This window comes from Wyeomyia smithii, chromosome 3, assembly GCF_029784165.1.
Source record: "Wyeomyia smithii strain HCP4-BCI-WySm-NY-G18 chromosome 3, ASM2978416v1, whole genome shotgun sequence".
In the NCBI taxonomy this organism is placed as follows: Eukaryota; Metazoa; Arthropoda; class Insecta; order Diptera; family Culicidae; genus Wyeomyia; species Wyeomyia smithii.
Window position 1 is genome coordinate 194,176,422 of NC_073696.1, and position 21,264 is coordinate 194,197,685.

The 21,264-nt window shown below is 37.4% G+C and overlaps 1 protein-coding gene across 4 annotated transcripts in view; it reads right to left on the reverse strand.

Annotated features, from left to right (window-relative positions):
- Positions 1 to 21,264, reverse strand: part of LOC129730571 (cytochrome P450 4C1-like) — a 91,006-nt gene that overhangs the window by 52,014 nt on the left and 17,728 nt on the right. Inside the window, exon 1 of one of the 4 annotated variants that reach the window (XM_055690007.1) lies at positions 18,653 to 19,015. The exons of the other annotated variants lie outside the window; for them this stretch is intronic. Coding sequence (XP_055545982.1) covers positions 18,653 to 18,998 — 346 coding nt within the window. The 5' untranslated portion in view covers positions 18,999 to 19,015. Of the gene's footprint in view, positions 1 to 18,652; positions 19,016 to 21,264 lie in introns of those variants that run through there. 4 annotated transcript variants of the gene reach the window in all.

Genomic DNA, 21,264 nt, shown 5'->3' on the forward strand with positions numbered 1-21,264 from the left:
CCTTATGGGCAACTATGACACCCCTGACCGGCGCAAGTCAGGAAAAGACATCTGATCCTACTCCTGCCGGGTTCCCACCCGGCAATGGACTCGGAACGTACTGGAAGGCCTGCCAGGTTTTACGGGACGGTGTCCACGGGTTTGGATCATCGCTATAGCTACTCCGTTTCCAGTTGCTGGATGGTACTCTGGTTGTCTGCGTACAGCACGACTGGTCTTTCCGGCTCGTGTAGTTTATCAGAGAGTAGGGTTGAATTTAACCGAACCTACTAAAACCTCCAGCCCTTATCTTCCCGAAACGACGATTAGGGGAATAGCGTTGCGTGCTCCATGCATCCTATTTACTCTTATATTTCGCAGCTATCTATCTGAAGACTGACAGTTAGCTACCACTGTTGGTGGTTGATCCCCCGTTGTGGTTCCAGGATTATCTAAGGGGCGGCTGCATAAATCGCACTTCAGGTGTCCGGGTCCTCGCACATTTTCCGAGCTAAGCTACCCGGGATAGCGTCTAGCCCGCTCACTGCCATCATATCGCTCCCTGTACGCACAAAATGAGGATATACGAAAAAAACATGCTGAGGGGTCTCCTCCTCATCCAAGCTCTTGGGGCAAATGGGGGACGTATAGATACTGCTTCAGCAAACCATGACCTGATAGGATCTGTGTTTGGTTCTCCATGGCGCCGCCCCATCTACCTTTCGCAGAATTGGACCATTCCCGCTACCATCTAATCATCGAGAATGATCTTCTGGCACCTCGTATACCCGTTGTGTCAAGTTGATTGAAGCACGCTACATGCCGTACAAAACGCAAAAGGCATCTACGGTGCTCCTACAGATTATTATATTATCATTATAAAAAAATGCACCAAAGGATCTGAGTACACCATTCGGTTCATTATGACGTCTTGAATGAATCTCTGGTCGAAATTTAAAAATCGTCGTACAGTACATTTTTGAGTAATTTCTTTTGAAGTTCGTAAAAAACAAAACGTGATATAAAAACGACGAAATACTCATTGTAAGGCACGTTATTCAACCACCTTTCATGAAATAACTTCCAAAATATGTTCTACACATCCCAAGCATTATATTCCATGACATTTACCATTGGTGAGAAATCTCACTGTACACAGTGGTCTAAGCCCGAAAATCGTGATTGTTCTAGATTTGACTGTGAAAAATTGATTTTATGTACTCAATGTTTTCGGCAAAGTTGTTTCATAGAACAAAGTCTTACTTTTGGCGTTTTTGGGTTTTCGATCAATCCATCTAACAGTTAGATAAAAGAATTATTTTTCTAATTTTTAATCTTATAGTGCTGCAATAGACATAACCTTCAGCGTTTTGTTGTCCGCTACGCCGACGATCACAACCCCTATAGGGAACTTTAGCTTCAACAATTCGTCGTACATGACATTCTACAATACCGTGCTCAGTATGGAACCTTGTGATACGCCTGTGGTTATTGGACGCACCTCTTATCCCCCCCCCCACACCCCCTCTGTGTTGTAAACTCGTACTCGATTCCTGACGTAATTTTTCAAAATCTTGTACAACGACCACAGCTGCGAATTTTCACTGTTAGCAACAGAATATCAGTTGAAATTGAAGTTGAAATCGAAATTCCGCAGCTCTGACAACAATTCTAATAAATGGATGCTCCTCCCTGCGCCACTGCCATCTCTACCGTCTCAGTGATGGAGAGAATAGGATTCTGCGGGGACCTACCCTTCCGGAGGCCGAAAGATTTCTTGTCAGACCGTTTACATCCTCTTCGTGCTACTCCATTCTGTTGAGGATAATTCTCTTAGCACCTTGCCGGTAGTGTCCAGCAGACAGATGAGACTGCCGATAAGTCTCCAAGCGGCCTCGATTGATGATAAGGCAGGTTTGCTTGCCATTCAGCAACTCGCACCGCGGCCAGATTTAGACGAAGATGCTTTTTCGCTAGTAGGTACTGCACGAATCGTTCTGCCTTATTCAATCCGAGCAACGAGACGCTGATCACTGCATCTGGTCTCATATTTATCGCTGTGTAGGGCAAACCACCAACTAAGTCCTTACCCTTACTAACACGCAGAGAATCCTGAGTAAGAATCCCCAGGATACCGATTAACACGGTGACGGAATCGTGAAAGGAATCGCAAACATGATCCGGAGGATTCCCACTCACGATTATTATTCAAGAATCCTAGAGCCATATACAGGGCATTCCTGAGGATTCTTTTTTCAGGAATCCTTCTCAAGGATGCTCAAAAAATCCAATGTGAGGAATTCTAGAGAAACTATGCGAATCGTATGTGTTCGTCCGGGTATTGGACATCATGTCATGCGGTCAGTGATCCAGTCGTTCGTAATTTCACCACTTCCAATAGTTAGTGCGTAAATATTGCTGCTGCCGTCGTCTCGGGCGATCTTTGCATGCTGACACACAATCTGTTTCTATTCTGTTGCATTCCGTCCTTTTTCCCCAATCGCGCTTTGATTTTATTTGCTAACCACAATTTCTCCCGAATTAAGTTCAACGTTAAGGCGGAACGCATTTCGAGGGTAAAGATTTCGTCAATCTTCGAGGTCATAACGTCCTGTACCGCAAAGATCCTCCATTTTGCTGAGGTACTTGTCCATGTTGTTCCCTTTCGTGTATCGGATCTTACACATTCGTTGTAGTAGAGTAACTCCAGTTGATAGAGTGGTCTTGATGTGAATTTTGTCCATCCTAACTAACACATATAACTCGGTGATGGAATCGTGAGAGAACTCGTTTCTGCGATATAGGCAGAATCTGTTCGAATCGCATATGGAAAACCTTCTCATTGATTTCTCAAGAATCCAAATGCAGGAACCTTTAGGTTAGGTTAGGATGAAGGTGTCCTGGTTGAAGCAAACTTTTTACGTCTCTACGAATAGTTAACCCAAGTAGATTGCAATGTATTGTACCTACATTATAAGAAAATTGAGAATAAGTTTTGAATCAGTTGTGGTCACCTTAGACATTTTTTCAATACTAATTTGTAGAAAACAGTCCCTGACATCCGACAAGTTGGGTCTGCTTGGAAAACGCTAACTCTGATTTGCGTTCTGAAAAGACGGTGGATCTGCCTGAGAAAATGTAGGCTTCAGCATAGTCATCTCTTTCTCAAAATTTTCTACTTTCTGATTCAACCCTGCTGGTTAATTCAGTTCTGAAAGTATACAAAGCCTTTGTTTGGAAGTAATATGGATTAAACATTTCTGTAACTCATGGTTAAAATGAAAATTTTTAATCGAAAATGATTCCGATTTTAGATTCAATAATATATTTATTTGGCTTCTTCCGAGTTGAATCTGAAATGATATGATTCAAAAAGACCAAACTAAAGCAATGAGCTGAACACTGCAACTGTATAAGTACCTTGCATCCATCTAGCAGTAGTTACCTCAATTTTCCAGGGTGCGGAAGAATATTCAAACCGAATCATAAGTTTCAACAATTAACATTTACACAGATAGACTATTCGACATGACTGACGTTCCGGTTCGGCGAACACATAAGTTTCGCATAGGTTCGCTGGGATTCTTCACGTTGGAATCGTGGGCGTCCTTGATAAGTAATCCTAAAAAAAAAACTTCAAGACTGCCTTCCTTCTGGGACCAAAAATGAAAATCGTGTAATGAGAATCCGTTGGATATGAAAGCTTTCACTTTAGAGGTTTTTTAGACTTCGAAACGCCCGGACGAACACATTAGTTTCTAGGGCTACCCACATTGGAATCGTGGATGTTATTGATAAGGAATGCTGAAAAGGGGATCCTCAGGGCTGCCGAGTTTATTGGACTAGGATTCTTGAATGAGAATCGTGGTAAAGGAATGTTTCGGATACGAAACCTTTCACTTTAATCGAAATGGACTCGACGGGGTACCCGGGTATCTTTTTTTGAATGTTAAAAAATTCATAGTTCACCTCACCAATTTATATTAGTGACATAAAGTGTCAACTTTTCATAACATTAGTTTTTTCATAACAATAGAGGTTAGTGAGTTAGAAGAACTTGACCTTTTTACTCCGCCATTTTGAACTTCAAGATGGTGACTTCCACTCTCTAGAAAACAACCTGAAATGGCCGAATACCACCCAATATGAGTATTTCCGGAAGCGGGATGATGTCCGAAGACCGGAAAACGAGCCCAGACGCCATGGGTTCCAAAATCACGTCTTCACGTTAGGTCACGAACTTTTTTGATTAGGAGCGCTTCGGTGCAGAGCTTCCATGGTTCATAGTTGGAGTTGTTGAGCTTCGTGTAATGCTAGAGGTTGAGCTCTGCTTGCATGGAAAAAAAACTTTAACACGTGTATATGGCCCATTAATATCTTGCGAAGTGATTGCTTCAATCAGTTTGATTTCTCAACACGGTAAATGAAAAGATGTAACAGAAACGAGCGGAGCCAAATTTCGGTCAAAATGCTGGGTAATCTGAACAACTCAATGCTAAACCGTGTCTATGAAACTATATTGAGGAAGGTAACCCAATCGAATGTTGGATATTGTAATTTTAATGTTTAATTCTTAAATCGTACTTTTAAGAACGAAGTCGGATAAAATAGGATTGGGACTCCTCTTGGTAAAATTAACTTGAAGTTCGAAACTCATTCAAATTCTGTGACAAAATTGATAATAAGTTATCAGTTGACCTTTGATACGGTTCCATTAATCAGCGCGCTCGAGTGCTAACTGGCGTTAGCTGAACTTTTAAAATCGAGTATTTTTTTTTTAAATTAAAAAAAAAACTTTATGAACGTCATTTTTCGCAGTTTCACAGGATACATGCAAAAAAATATTTTTTTGAAAGTTTCTCACATTCATGCACTTGAAGGAAGTTTGCTGAAAAATAAAAAGAAATGTTCGCATATTTCAGATGTGAACTTTGGGCTCCACCGTGTGCCGTAAAAAACCGGCAGCCGCGACCTTTAGTATATTCACCATTTTGAAATCATTATTCATGGATAATTTTTATAGAGATAATTCCTGTGTATTATTATTTTCTGAGTAAAATATAATAAAATTGACGCTTTACAGGAGAAGCCCTGCTCGAAAACGGATTGGAAATTTCTTTCCGCAAATCGCTGGTTGGTGGAGTAAACTAGCAAAGTATTTTAAACATTTAACGACTTCCCTTTAAAATTGCTTTGCTCGTAGCAAAATCAATCTCAGCTCAAATGAAAAGCATATCACCCAATGCCGGGTTTGCCAACGCTATGGCCATGGTTCAAAGTTTTGTAACATGGACCAAAAATGCCTCATTTTTTGGAGACTCTTCTCACAAAAAGGACACATGTCCTGTGAAAGAGAGTAAAAATTTTCGCTGTGCGAATTGTAACGGCAACCATATGTCGAATTTTTATCAATGCCCAGCCCGTTTAGCAATTGTTAAGGCAAGGCAAGGTAAACAAAATTCAATTTCTCAATTAAAACCAACTTCAAAACAAAATTCTCCAAGCGAACCAGTGACGCATAGTTTACCTACTCCTTTGCATACCCGTTTAACTTATGCACAGGTTACAGGTAGTTCGAACGTTAATATGAGTTAGCAAAACACGCTATAAAATTAATGTACACCTATTACTCCAGCTAAAATTGCTGCCGAAAATATTTTTTCTAATGTCAACTGCCTGGGGCCTATTACGGCAGGTAAACTTTCCTTTTTGCAACAGGCAATGTTCGATCTTGTGAACGCCATGTTGCAGGCAAAATCAATGTTTGAAGCCATTCAAATAGGCACAAATTTTACTATTAAAATTGTTTCTAATTTAAAATTTAGCAATGATTTTAAATAAAACAATTAAAATATTAAATTGGAATGCTCGCTCATTGAAGGCCAATGAGAATGAGCTTTTTAATTTTTTAACAGTAAATAATGTGCGTATTGCAATTATTACAGAAACATTTTTGAAACCTAACATTAAATTAAAATATGATCCCAATTACGTGGTTCATAGATATGATAGGATTCAGGGTTCCGGCGGTGGAGTTGCAATTGTTATTCATCGCCGAATCAAACATCGTGCTCTTCCTCATCTTGAGATGAAAGTTATTGAAACTTTGGGAATTGAAGTTCAAACTGAACTTGGGATTTTATTTATTGCCGCAGCATATTTACCATTTCAATGCACACGCGAGCACAAAAATTATTTTAAAGGTGATTTACAAAAACTCACCAGAAATCGTTCTAAATTTTTTATAATCGGCGATTTTAACGCTAAACATCGTTCATGGAATAATTCTCAAAGTAATTCCAATGGCAAAATTTTATTCAATGATTGTTCTTCAGGATACTATTCTATTTTGTCTCCGAATAGTCCTACATGCTTTTCTTCTGTAAGAAACCCTTCAACAATTGATTTGGTGCTAACAGATCAAAGTCATGTATGTAGTGATTTGATCACACATGCTGACTTTGATTTTGACCATCTTCCAATAACTTTTTCTTTATCACATGAATCAGTTTTAAACCCTATGAGCTCTGTTTTTAATTATAACAAGGCGAATCGGGAAAGATACAAAACTCATATTGAGAGAAAATTCAATAATGAGCTTGATTTGCAAAACGAAGTGAATATTGATTCCGCTTTGGAAGCATTAAAATGTGCAATTGTTGATGCCAGGAATAATTCTGTTCCAAAGGCTCAAGTGAAATTTGATACACCAATAATTGACGAAAATATTCAACTTCTAATTCGTTTGAAAAATGTCCGCAGACGTCAATATCAACGTTCTCGTGACCCTGTTTTTAAAACTATTTATGAAGATTTACAGAAAGAGATTAAACATACATTTACTCTTCTGAGAAATCAAAATTTTGAGACTAAAGTTGAAAAATTGAAACCATATTCAAAACCCTTTTGGAAGCTGTCAAAGATTCTTAAGAAACCTTCAAAGCCTATTCCAGTTTTAAAAGATGGTGAATGTTTTCTTGTATCCAATGAACAAAAGGCTCAAAGACTTGCTCAGCAGTTTGAGAGTGTTCATAACTCAAACTTGAATTTTGTGAGTCCAATTGAAAATGAAGTCACACGTCAATTTGATTTAATTTCTTCCCAGAATTTTTTACCTGCAGAAATAATTGAAACTAACTTGTATGAAGTAAATTCAATTATTAAAAATTTCAGAAATATGAAAGCACCTGGTGACGATGGAATCTTTAATATACTAATCGAACTTCTCCCTGAGAGCACAATGGAATTTTTAGTGAAAATTTTCAATTGCTGCTTCAAAATTGCATATTTTCCTAAATTATGGAAAAATGCAAAAATTACTCCAATTTTAAAACCGGATAAGAATCCAGTTGAAGTTTCAAGTTATCGACCAATCAGTTTGCTTTCTTCAATAAGTAAACTGTTTGAGAGAATTATTCTTAACCGAATGATGTCACACATCAACGAAAATTCAATTTTAGCAGATGAACAGTTTGGATTTCGCCATGGGCATTCCACTACTCATCAATTGCTCAGAGTTACTAATATGATACGAGCTAACAAATCTGAAGGTTATTCCACTGGAGCTGCTCTTTTAGACATAGAAAAAGCATTCGACAGTGTTGGGCATAAAGGTTTGATTGCGAAATTGCAAACTTTTAATTTTCCAATTTTCCTTATCAAAATTTTGAAAAATTATCTTACTGATCGAACTCTGCAGGTTGTCTATCAGAATTCAAAATCTGATAGATTTCCTGTCAGAGCAGGTGTACCTCAAGGTTCAGTCTTGGGTCCAGTCCTGTACAACATATTCACTTAAGATCTTCCTGATTTGCTCCAGGATGCACAAAGTCATTGTTCTGCGATGACACAAGTATTTCCGCAAAAGGAAAAAGTCTTCGTGTCATATGCAGTCGTGTCATATGCAGATATTTTTTCTTCCTACTTGCAAATGTGGAAAATCTCTCCCAATGCTTCTAAAACTCAAATGATAATTTTTCCGCATAAGCCTAGGGCTTCTTTCCTCAAGCCAAACAATAATCACGTTGTCAAGATGAATGGGGTTATTTTAAGTTGGTCTGACAAGGTTAAGTACTTGGGACTAATTTATGACAAAAAACTTATTTTCAAAGAGCACATTGAGAGTTTACAAGCCAAGTGCATCAAATATACGAGATGTTTATATCCTCTCATTAACAGGAATTCTAAACTTTGTTCAAAGAACAAACTTTTGATTCACAAACAAATTTTTAGACCAGCAATGCTTTATGCTGTACCGATCTGGTCAAGTTGCTGTTCAACAAGGAAGAAAACGCTTCAAAGGATTCAGAATAAAATTCTGAATATGATTTTGAAGCGTCCTCCTTGGTTTGGTACACTCGAATTACATAGACTTACTGGTGTTGAACCATTAGAAGCTATGTCAAATAAAATTATTAACGATTTTCGACAAAAATCGTTGCAATCCTCAATAGCTACGATAAGCTCTCTTTATAGCCAATAAGTTAGCAATTAAGTTAGTTGTAAGTTTACTTCCCCTTTTCTGACAAGTAGGTTTAAATCCCTACGAATGATAAGTCCTAATTGCGAAAGCAAACAAATCCTAACAATTAAAATTACAAATTTCTAACAGTGATGAGAAGTCACCATTTGTGATTGGACACACATACTCATTATTTACTAATATTTATCATAAATACTTAAGCTACTAACAAATCCCCCCCTTAAAAAAAAATCTCAGCTCAAAACAAAACGGATAAATTACTATGTGGGGAAGTAATTCATTAGCACTAACTCTTTAATTGGTTTGGCCCAGACAGTTTTTTGTCGAAATTTTTTGCTTGTCCATTCGTATAACAGCAGATTCAGACACTTGAATTTAGATCCGTATCCCAAGCATAATGGTTTAGTTAATAATTGGATTATGAAACGAAATGTAAGCAATAGTTGCTAAGTGTGTGAGTTTGCAATTTTTAAATCGCAGGGACCGTTACTCGAATGTAAAACGTAACAGAATTGAAACGAAAGTCACACTTTAACAGCAACTGATATTCAAAACCGGTTGACATGAGCTTTCCAATTACGCGGTAGAACGAGAAAATATACCGGTGGAACGAAATGGGTACGTTGTTTAATGTAAATCGGTAAAAGGTTTACAATCAAGTTACGTTCCATTCGCTCTCCTTGTGTGTTCCTAAAAGGCCATTATCCACTTATGAAAGTTATAGCATATGAACAATAAAATTCTTGTGATAGGGTTTTCTATTTCAACAGAAATGTTGTTCATTAATTTCGACAGAAATGTTGTTCATTATTGTTGAACTTAATTGAAATACATAACACTCCAACGTGTGAAATGCAAAATATGACAGCCCTGCCAATTGCCACTGACTGTTCACTTTGGTGAACTATTTTTATGGAAAGTAGCTTATATTCTAGGCACAACAACTCGCGTAATTACTGGGCTAGTTGATAAGCACTAAATCTTTTCAATTGCCTGCAAACGATGAAAAGTTATTGGAATAGAAATCTAAATAGATGTCTTTATTCTTGTCCAATGACACAATCAAAATAAAAATAAGGAGTAAACTAGGCCCTGCAGAACAATCTAGATTTCAATTGAAATATCAAGGAGTGAAATGGTTAAATGGTTGCCTTTGCATTAGTGAAGGTTTATGTTACTTATACGATATGTATTTCCGATGCCATAATATGTAATATTGATTTCGCAAAAATGTGGTTTAGTACACAATTCAGAGCCAGTCCGCGAGACCGCCTTTCTAAGGGACGTTGTTTTGATGTTCTCCGATTGGGCTGAAATTTTCAGCGTTTGTTTGTCTATTCAAGGTAGGAAATTTTGCGAAATTTTTACCTTGAATAGACAAACAAACGCTGAAAATGTCAGCCCAATCGGAGAACATCAAAACAACATAGCTCTTAATGTCTTTGTTTGGTTGGAAACTGATTCAAACATCATATATATTTCATATAGGCTTCGTGAAACTATTACACTGACAGAAATGTGCCTCGAGTTGTTTGTTATTGTTGTTGAATGATAGAGTTTGCTTCTACATCTGCATGGTTTTCGTGTACTTATAGCACAGACAAACAGACGTACCTCTGCATACAAAATTCTAAGAAAATTGTGGTTCCGACTAACTTGTGTGACATCTACTGGACATATTCCGCAAAAGATAAACTTGTAGCTTTTCTGTTGATTTTGGCAGCACGGTGCTCGAATACTGTCGACTGAGTTTAAAAGGAAAGGCACATTAGCGCCACCACCGCTGCGGCGGGAATATTCCGCATAACTGAAACTCATTTGAAATGACCGTTATTTTGATCCACGGAAATAAATCTCGTGGTACGTCTGTTTGTCTATGCTTATAGGTTTAGTATCTTATTATACTTTCTTCAAGAACACAATAAAATGCAATTGCCGATGGACGGTTTTTTTATAGCGGCCAATTTTCAACCACTTTGTCATGTCTGTCACAAATCTTACAAGTACAGATTTTAGTATAGATTATTGGAAGAAAAAGTACAGATGAAAAAAAATTGTCAGTTCTACTGCTAACCAATTTTGAAAACATGGTTTTGAGAAAAACGCGTTTAAAGTTTCAAAAGCTATAAATCTTGAGAATCGCAGTAAAAGGGCCCCTAAAAAATTTTTAACCTTCAGTCAGCTATCCCTGCGCCGTAAAGTTATCCTTATTGGGCCTTATTTTCCTCTTCTTCCTATCTTTGTCTGACGTAGTGCTGCACTTACCCTTATTCGCGATATCGGACATACGATACTCAGCGACTTTGACGCGGCTGGTGCCCGATCCCACGCAGAACTCAAACTTGTTACTCATATTTAAGTACTTTTGAATATAACTCACAGCTAAGAACTATAGAAAAACTCAAACAAAGAACGTACACAACGAGAACGGCTGATCGACTAGACAAAGGGAAATTGTGAGTAAACACGTGCTGTAGAGACTCTGTAACCGTCGAAACTTGATGCAGCGATCTCTATACTTCAAATTTGAAACACGATATCGATCATAGGTAACTTCTACTAGTTTATTGCGCATTCAAATAAAAATTATCAAAACGTCGCTGATAAACTGGCGGTCAGGCTCACTTCCGATGTTTATTTTTGATGTTCTCGCAACACTGCAACCATCGCAGCCGCCACTGCGCTGTCAGTCCGGTTTACAAAACAAATACATTGGAATCATTCCCGCAGTCCATGTTGTGTAAACACGCAGTTGTTCTATGTGTTTGTAAAGTTGTTCTATGTGTTTGTAAAGTCAGAAGAAAATTCGGAAGTCGGAAGTCCGACTTCCTAACTTCAATTTAGTGCTGGCGCCACAATTCAAAGTTCCGAAACTAAAAAAAACGAGCATCGACAAAATAAACGAAAAATGTGATTTTGGAGCTTAAAAGTTGTTCGGTAAAAATTGAGTAAAAGAACTTTGGGTTTATGTCAGTTTTTGGGTGATGTATGTTTTGATTCTAGGATAGTTTTAGCATGATTTAAGTAATAACATTCTTCTTCAGCCAAACATACTGTCACGCTTATTACGTGGTTCATAGATATGATAGGATTCAGGGTTCCGGCGGTGGAGTTGCAATTGTTATTCATCGCCGAATCAAACATCGTGCTCTTCCTCATCTTGAGATGAAAGTTATTGAAACTTTGGGAATTGAAGTTCAAACTGAACTTGGGATTTTATTTATTGCCGCAGCATATTTACCATTTCAATGCACACGCGAGCACAAAAATTATTTTAAAGGTGATTTACAAAAACTCACCAGAAATCGTTCTAAATTTTTTATAATCGGCGATTTTAACGCTAAACATCGTTCATGGAATAATTCTCAAAGTAATTCCAATGGCAAAATTTTATTCAATGATTGTTCTTCAGGATACTATTCTATTTTGTCTCCGAATAGTCCTACATGCTTTTCTTCTGTAAGAAACCCTTCAACAATTGATTTGGTGCTAACAGATCAAAGTCATGTATGTAGTGATTTGATCACACATGCTGACTTTGATTTTGACCATCTTCCAATAACTTTTTCTTTATCACATGAATCAGTTTTAAACCCTATGAGCTCTGTTTTTAATTATAACAAGGCGAATCGGGAAAGATACAAAACTCATATTGAGAGAAAATTCAATAATGAGCTTGATTTGCAAAACGAAGTGAATATTGATTCCGCTTTGGAAGCATTAAAATGTGCAATTGTTGATGCCAGGAATAATTCTGTTTCAAAGGCTCAAGTGAAATTTGATACACCAATAATTGACGAAAATATTCAACTTCTAATTCGTTTGAAAAATGTCCGCAGACGTCAATATCAACGTTCTCGTGACCCTGTTTTTAAAACTATTTATGAAGATTTACAGAAAGAGATTAAACATACATTTACTCTTCTGAGAAATCAAAATTTTGAGACTAAAGTTGAAAAATTGAAACCATATTCAAAACCCTTTTGGAAGCTGTCAAAGATTCTTAAGAAACCTTCAAAGCCTATTCCAGTTTTAAAAGATGGTGAACGTTTTCTTGTATCCAATGAACAAAAGGCTCAAAGACTTGCTCAGCAGTTTGAGAGTGTTCCTAACTCAAACTTGAATTTTGTGAGCCCAATTGAAAATGAAGTCACACGTCAATTTGATTTAATTTCTTCCCAGAATTTTTTACCTGCAGAAATAATTGAAACTAACTTGTATGAAGTAAATTCAATTATTAAAAATTTCAAAAATATTAAAGCACCTGGTGACGATGGAATCTTTAATATACTAATCAAACATCTCCCTGAGAGCACAATGGAATTTTTAGTGAAAATTTTCAATTGCTGCTTCAAAATTGCATATTTTCCTAAATTATGGAAAAATGCAAAAATTACTCCAATTTTAAAACCGGATAAGAATCCAGTTGAAGTTTCAAGTTATCGACCAATCAGTTTGCTTTCTTCAATAAGTAAACTGTTTGAGAGAATTATTCTTAACCGAATGATGTCACACATCAACGAAAATTCAATTTTTGCAGATGAACAGTTTGGATTTCGCCATGGGCATTCCACTACTCATCAATTGCTCAGAGTTACTAATATGATACGAGCTAACAAATCTGAAGGTTATTCCACTGGAGCTGCTCTTTTAGACATAGAAAAAGCATTCGACAGTGTTGGGCATAAAGGTTTGATTGCGAAATTGCAAACTTTTAATTTTCCAATTTTCCTAATCAAAATTCTGAAAAATTATCTTACTGATCGAACTCTGCAGGTTGTCTATCAGAATTCAAAATCTGATAGATTTCCTGTCAGAGCAGGTGTACCTCAAGGTTCAGTCTTGGGTCCAGTCCTGTACAACATATTCACTTCAGATCTTCCTGATTTGCCTCCAGGATGCACAAAGTCATTGTTCTGCGATGACACAAGCATTTCCGCAAAAGGAAAAAGTCTTCGTGTCATATGCAGTCGTGTCATATGCAGATATTTTTTCTTCCTACTTGCAAATGTGGAAAATCTCTCCCAATGCTTCTAAAACTCAAATGATAATTTTTCCGCATAAGCCTAGGGCTTCTTTCCTCAAGCCAAACAATAATCACGTTGTCAAGATGAATGGGGTTATTTTAAGTTGGTCTGACAAGGTTAAGTACTTGGGACTAATTTATGACAAAAAACTTATTTTCAAAGAGCACATTGAGAGTTTACAAGCCAAGTGCATCAAATATACGAGATGTTTATATCCTCTCATTAACAGGAATTCTAAACTTTGTTCAAAGAACAAACTTTTGATTCACAAACAAATTTTTAGACCAGCAATGCTTTATGCTGTACCGATCTGGTCAAGTAGCTGTTCAACAAGGAAGAAAACGCTTCAAAGGATTCAGAATAAAATTCTGAATATGATTTTGAAGCGTCCTCCTTGGTTTGGTACACTCGAATTACATAGACTTACTGGTGTTGAACCATTAGAAGCTATGTCAAATAAAATTATTAACGATTTTCGACAAAAATCGTTGCAATCCTCAATAGCTACGATAAGCTCTCTTTATAGCCAATAAGTTAGCAATTAAGTTAGTTGTAAGTTTACTTCCCCTTTTCTGACAAGTAGGTTTAAATCCCTACGAATGATAAGTCCTAATTGCGAAAGCAAACAAATCCTAACAATTAAAATTACAAATTTCTAACAGTGATGAGAAGTCACCATTTGTGATTGGACACACATACTCATTATTTACTAATATTTATCATAAATACTTAAGCTACTAACAAATCCCCCCCTTAAAAAAAATCTCAGCTCAAAACAAAACGGATAAATTACTATGTGGGGAAGTAATTCATTAGCACTAACTCTTTAATTGGTTTGGCCCAGACAGTTTTTTGTCGAAATTTTTTGCTTGTCCATTCGTATAACAGCAGATTCAGACACTTGAATTTAGATCCGTATCCCAAGCATAATGGTTTAGTTAATAATTGGATTATGAAACGAAATGTAAGCAATAGTTGCTAAGTGTGTGAGTTTGCAATTTTTAAATCGCAGGGACCGTTACTCGAATGTAAAACGTAACAGAATTGAAACGAAAGTCACACTTTAACAGCAACTGATATTCAAAACCGGTTGACATGAGCTTTCCAATTACGCGGTAGAACGAGAAAATATACCGGTGGAACGAAATGGGTACGTTGTTTAATGTAAATCGGTAAAAGGTTTACAATCAAGTTACGTTCCATTCGCTCTCCTTGTGTGTTCCTAAAAGGCCATTATCCACTTATGAAAGTTATGGCATATGAACAATAAAATTCTTGTGATAGGGTTTTCTATTTCAACAGAAATGTTGTTCATTAATTTCGACAGAAATGTTGTTCATTATTGTTGAACTTAATTGAAATACATAACACTCCAACGTGTGAAATGCAAAATATGACAGCCCTGCCAATTGCCACTGACTGTTCACTTTGGTGAACTATTTTTATGGAAAGTAGCTTATATTCTAGGCACAACAACTCGCGTAATTACTGAGCTAGTTGATAAGCACTAAATCTTTTCAATTGCCTGCAAACGATGAAAAGTTATTGGAATAGAAATCTAAATAGATGTCTTTATTCTTGTCCAATGACACAATCAAAATAATAATAAGGAGTAAATTAGACCCTGCAGATCAATCTAGATTCCAATTGAAATATCAAGGAGTGAAATGGTTAAATGGTTGCCTTTGCATTAGTGAAGGTTTATGTTACTTTTACGATATGTATTTCCGATGCCATAATATGTAATATTGATTTCGCAAAAATATGGTTTAGTACACAATTCAGAGCCAGTTCGCGAGACCGCCTTTCTAAGGGACGTTGTTTTGATGTTCTCCGATTGGGCTGAAATTTTCAGCGTTTGTTTGTCTATTCAAGGTAGGAAATTTTGCGAAATTTTTACCTTGAATAGACAAACAAACGCTGAAAATGTCAGCCCAATCGGAGAACATCAAAACAACATGGCTCTTAATGTCTTTGTTTGGTTGGAAACTGATTCAAACATCATATATATTTGATATAGGCTTCGTTAAACTATTACACTGACAGAAATGTGCCTCGAGTTGTTTGTTATTCTTGTTGAATGATAGAGTTTGCTTCTACATTTGCATGGTTTTCGTGTACTTATAGCACAGACAAACAGACGTACCTCTGCATACAAAATTCTAAGAAAATTGTGGTTCCGACTAACTTGTGTGACATCTACTGGACATATTCCGCAAAAGCTAAACTTGTAGCTTTTCTGTTGATTTTAGCAGCACGGTGCTCGAATACTGTCGACTGAGTTTAAAAGGAAAGGCACATTAGCGCCACCACCGCTGCGGCGGGAATATTCCGCATAACTGAAACTCATTTGAAATGACCGTTATTTTGATCCACGGAAATAAATCTCGTGGTACGTCTGTTTGTCTATGCTTATAGGTTTAGTATCTTATTATACTTTCTTCAAGAACACAATAAAATGCAATTGCCGATGGACGGTTTTTTATAGCGGCCAATTTTCAACCACTTTGTCATGTCTGTCACAAATCTTACAAGTACAGATTTTAGTATAGATTATTGGAAGAAAAAGTACAGATGAAAAAAAATTGTCAGTTCTACTGCTCACCGATTTTGAAAACATGGTTTTGGGAAAAACGCGTTCAAAGTTTCAAAAGCTATAAATCTTAAGAATCGCAGTAAAAGGGCCCCTAAAAAATTTTTAACCTTAAGTCAGCTATCCCTGCGCCGTAAAGTTATCCTTATTGGGCCTTATTTTCCTCTTCTTCCTATTTTTGTCTGACGTAGTGCTGCACTTACCCTTATTCGCGATATCGGACATACGATACTCAGCGACTTTGACGCGGTTGGTGCCCGATCCCACGCAGAACTCAAACTTGTTACTCATATTTAAGTACTTTTGAATATAACTCACAGCTAAGAACTATAGAAAAACTCAAACAAAGAACGTACACAACGAGAACGGCTGATCGACTAGACAAAGGGAAATTGTGAGTAAACACGTGCTGTAGAGACTCTGTAACCGTCGAAACTTGATGCAGCGATCTCTATACTTCAAATTTGAAACACGATATCGATCATAGGTAACTTCTACTAGTTTATTGCGCATTTAAATAAAAATTATCAAAACGTCGCTGATAAACTGGCGGTCAGGCTCACTTCCGATGTTTATTTTTGATGTTCTCGCAACACTGCAACCATCGCAGCCGCCACTGCGCTGTCAGTCCGGTTTACAAAACAAATACATTGGAATCATTCCCGCAGTCCATGTTGTGTAAACACGCAGTTGTTCTATGTGTTTGTAAAGTTGTTCTATGTGTTTGTAAAGTCAGAAGAAAATTCGGAAGTCGGAAGTCCGACTTCCTAACTTCAATTTAGTGCTGGCGCCACAATTCAAAGTTCCGAAACTAACAAAACGAGCATCGACAAAATAAACGAAAAATGTGATTTTGGAGCTTAAAAGTTGTTCGGTAAAAATTGACTTAAACGAACTTGGGGTTTATGTCAGTTTTTGGGTTATGTATGTTTTGATTCTAGGATAGTTTTAGCATGATTTAAGTAATAACATTCTTCTTCAGCCAAACATACTGTCACGCTTATTACGTTATCATGACTATGACCGTTACAACCATACGCAAAATTTTCACTTGTTCTTTTAAAAGCAATGACGAAAAATGCTTTTCTTTGTACTTAATTTATTTCTTAAAAAGTAATAACAAATAACAAAAACACATACTATCGCATATTTTACCAATGTTATTAGTTTATTCCATCTCCAATTCGTCCGGTGTGCGTGTATTAGTTTATTCGTCATACGCATACGGAGTACGGATCAGATGACCGGACTCTGTTCCAGACTTACGCCGGTCAGGGACGATATAGTTGCCCATGAGGTGCCATGACCGCATGCTCCCATGGAATACCATAAAGTATCATGGGATTATATAGACTACCCTAGAATTGATGAGGATAGCGGTTGGAAGGGAACCCATCAACAAAGAAATAAAATCCTTGAACAAGAAATCAGCGATGGGCGCGGAGAGACTACCAAATCCATTCGCGATCTCCGCAGAAAAACAGCATCAAAATTCGAGGTTGTAATAGCTACAAATACAACGGTGTCCACACCAGATATATCGATAGACGATTCCTTGCTGGTCGAGGCCGTCGAAAATTGGATGATCACGATGCTAAGAGTAACCGCACTGTACGAACAGTTCGATGCGATTCTCGAGTTCCTGGTGAACGAGGAAAATCTCGTCGGAGACCTGAAACAGAGCCTCCTACTACTTAGGGACACCATAGATGAGGCCAAAACAGAGCACATGGAACTCGCAGTTCGAGCAAGGGCGATCGAAAAAGAAACTAGGACCAGGAGGGTGACTGAATCTTAAAGGGTGCAGACAGACGCCCCCTCGTTCGCAACTGTTTGCTCTGCTGGGCAGATCGCTACCAAGAACCGATTGGTTGTGCTAGTCTCTCCGATTTAGGGTCCACCAAAAAATCGGCCGAAGTGGCAGTTGTGGGAAGGCTTTGGGTTATCGTATTAGGGATAAGACGCCAAGAAAGCAGCAAGTGTCGACGCCAAGAAGATGAAGCGCCGAAAAGTTCATAGATGCCAAGAAGATACGTAGCAGGGGAAAAGCCCTCATACTCAAGACGAACGGATACTTCAGTCACTCAAATCACTCTCCAGCTTAAAAACCTGGATGGAATCACCGATGGACGCTGGGGATGTTGATTTAAATAACTCTTACCAAGTAATATAAATAGAGATGTTAGTGAGTACTTTGAAACGTGTTATTATTTTATGGTTGAGAAACATTCGATCCTGAGATTACTACGCTTAGTCCTCTGTTCAAACTGGACTTTACCGTTAAATTGGTTCCATTTCAAAAACTGTTCAGTCTAAACACATCTTTACAGAAATCAGCGCTCAACATATTTATCTATTCATCAAACGTGCGATAGGTAAAACCAGTAACACGTTTTGTCGTTCAGCAAGTCGTTGTTACTAAATTTATTCGTCCCGCAATTTCACTACTCATTTCTAGTAAATAACAGGTTTCAACTCTTCGACTCTTGGAACATTAACTTAAACCAATCACTTTCATGGCTTCCATGGCAGCACAAAATGAAAAAGTAAAATATCTAAGCTAATACATACACGGCTGGGCGGACAGTCCTTCGTCAACCCGAAAGAACCTGTACACGTACGGCTTTCCCATGCTGGCCGAATCCGTCATCACTTTGTACATGAAATCTGCATGCAGTGGGCAGAACACCGGCAGCGGTCCGAACATGATCTTGACCAACCGGTGCTCGGAACTGCAGATCCGATTCAGGTTTCGGAACGTTTGATAGGTGTTCTTCTGGGAGAATTCCAATCCATTTCCGAAGAACGGAACCAGTGGACCGACACTCGGGATTTTATCCGCGAATCCATACTTGAGCCGCCAATACGCCACAAAGGCGGCCACTATCCCGACGATTAGGGCGATCGTCCCTAACATTCCGATTGCGGGGTTCGGTACGATTTTGCTAAAAATCGCATCAACTCACTGACCATCGAATTACTACTGAACGGTAAAGTGTGCCAGCCGAGCTGGAAAAACGGTTTTGCTTTTTCTTCTAAAGTTCAATGCTTGCCAGCGCACAAGTTCTTCAGTGGCCGAAGAGTGGTAAACCGGTACGCGTGTGTACGAGCAATGAGTGGAGCGGCAGGCCCCCGCACTGTAAAAGGACTACCGTGGCAATAGGATGGCTGGAGGTGTAGACATTGAACGTGTGTTTGCCGGTTGCGAAAATTCATGTTTCTGCGTGGTACCTTTAAAAGTTTGCATCGTTTAATATGGCTGCCGGTGTGTGCCAAGCTGTCGGTTGCGAATTTGTTATTTACATTTTCTGATCGGTGTTACTGCAAGGAGGGCGAACGTGGTTGTTGCAACATTGATTACATTCGGAAAATACCTTCAATAGGTGTGATTCTTTTGTATGTTTTATATACCTATACGTACGTTTCATAAAGCTAATCAGCATGCTTGAAATGCTCTATCTAGAAGCTATTTTTATAAATGCTAGCGTAAAAAAATGTACTATTGAGGTACGTATTTCGAAATTGTTTGTTCAATGCAAGGGTCAAGATTAGAAACCTGAAGAACTGGAGAAGAAAGTGAACGTGAACTTGTAATTGAATTTTATGCTCCATCGAGTTAGTTAAACTCCATACCTAGTTTTACACTGAGTGAAGGGTATTGTGATATTTTTACAAAACTAGCTAGTAGTTCGTTTTAGTCGATAAAACATAACACGTTAATTTTCAATACTTTGTTAGAGAAGTATATTCAATGGTCGATGAGTGCCCAGTAATTGTTAATAAAGTAACTAAATTATTCAATTCTCTGCCACACTGCGTTTTCGGCACTACATCGGGACTTACAACAATTTGACTTATTTGGAAGTTTATATAGAATTGAAAACTATTGTTTTCTCAACATGTCTCTAGACCAGAAATACTATATGTATGTGTATATCATGTTCCGGATATCTATAAAAAAAACATAGAAGGGCGCCTAATTAATAGAACAAGTGGACAAATGCAAAAAACCTAAATTAATCCACCTAGCGGTCAGACCCAGCCTTTCTCATTCAAACTTTTATTTTTAAAAGTAGAATATATATTCACTCTTTAGGTTCTTGAATATTGATGTTGTAATCTATACATATAATAGGTTCTAAAATATTGATGTTGTAATTTATACATATAAAAATGCAGTCCGGCCTGCACTGGTTACCTCGCAAAAACTACTACGATAGATCATTACCGTGTCCAATGTCAATGTTTCATCGCATAACGTTGATTTGCGAAATTCTTGCGATTAATCTTCTTCTTCTTTTTCTATATCTATAAAATAGATGATACCAAGCCCGCGTTGCTGGGCCTCTTAGTTTGTAACGACAATTATGTATTTCTGGAATGTGCCATAATTTCAAACATGTATTACCATGCAATAAAAACCTAAATTAATCCAGCTAGCGGTCAGACTTAGTATTTGTAAAAATAGATTTACATGAATGCTTAAATCCAATAAACGTTTATCCACTCTTTGGGTTCTAAAATATTGATGTTGTAATTAAAGTATAAAATATGAAATTTGACGTAATGTTAGTACTTAAGAAATAGCGAAATAAAAGCAATGACTCTTAATTTCGAACAATTTAATCACGAGCGATGCCGGGAACGTTCAAATAGTACGATACCACATTTAAATCATGTTGAGGCCATATATATTGATCGAAGCAGGTAAAGTGTTGAATAGTCTTTGAATTTCTTTTCTTTCTAAAACTTTTAAACAGCATATCAAATTGTTATGAAGTTTGTTATTTGTAAGTTTGAGAGAAGACTCATTTGTATGACACTAGTTATGTTCAAATAAGTCGTGTAATACTTGAGATAATAGACTTTCGTTGTTTTACAAATTAAAACATAACGCTTGCTTAAGTTTGGTTACAATCAAATGAAAAGGTAACGTATGAGGCAGCCAAACTTTGAAACCACGTGTTCAATCATAATTCATCAGTTAACCCTTAACTAGCCCGTTCATCTGATATCAATATTGTTCAAATCGGTTGTGTAGTTTCTAAGATAATGAAGTTTCGTGATTTTCACATTTCGATACATTACAGACGAAGTTACAGTCCGATTACTGCAAAATTCAATAGAGTGTCATGAGGTAGGTAGACCTTTTATTTGATACTAATTCTGTGGAAATCGGGTCA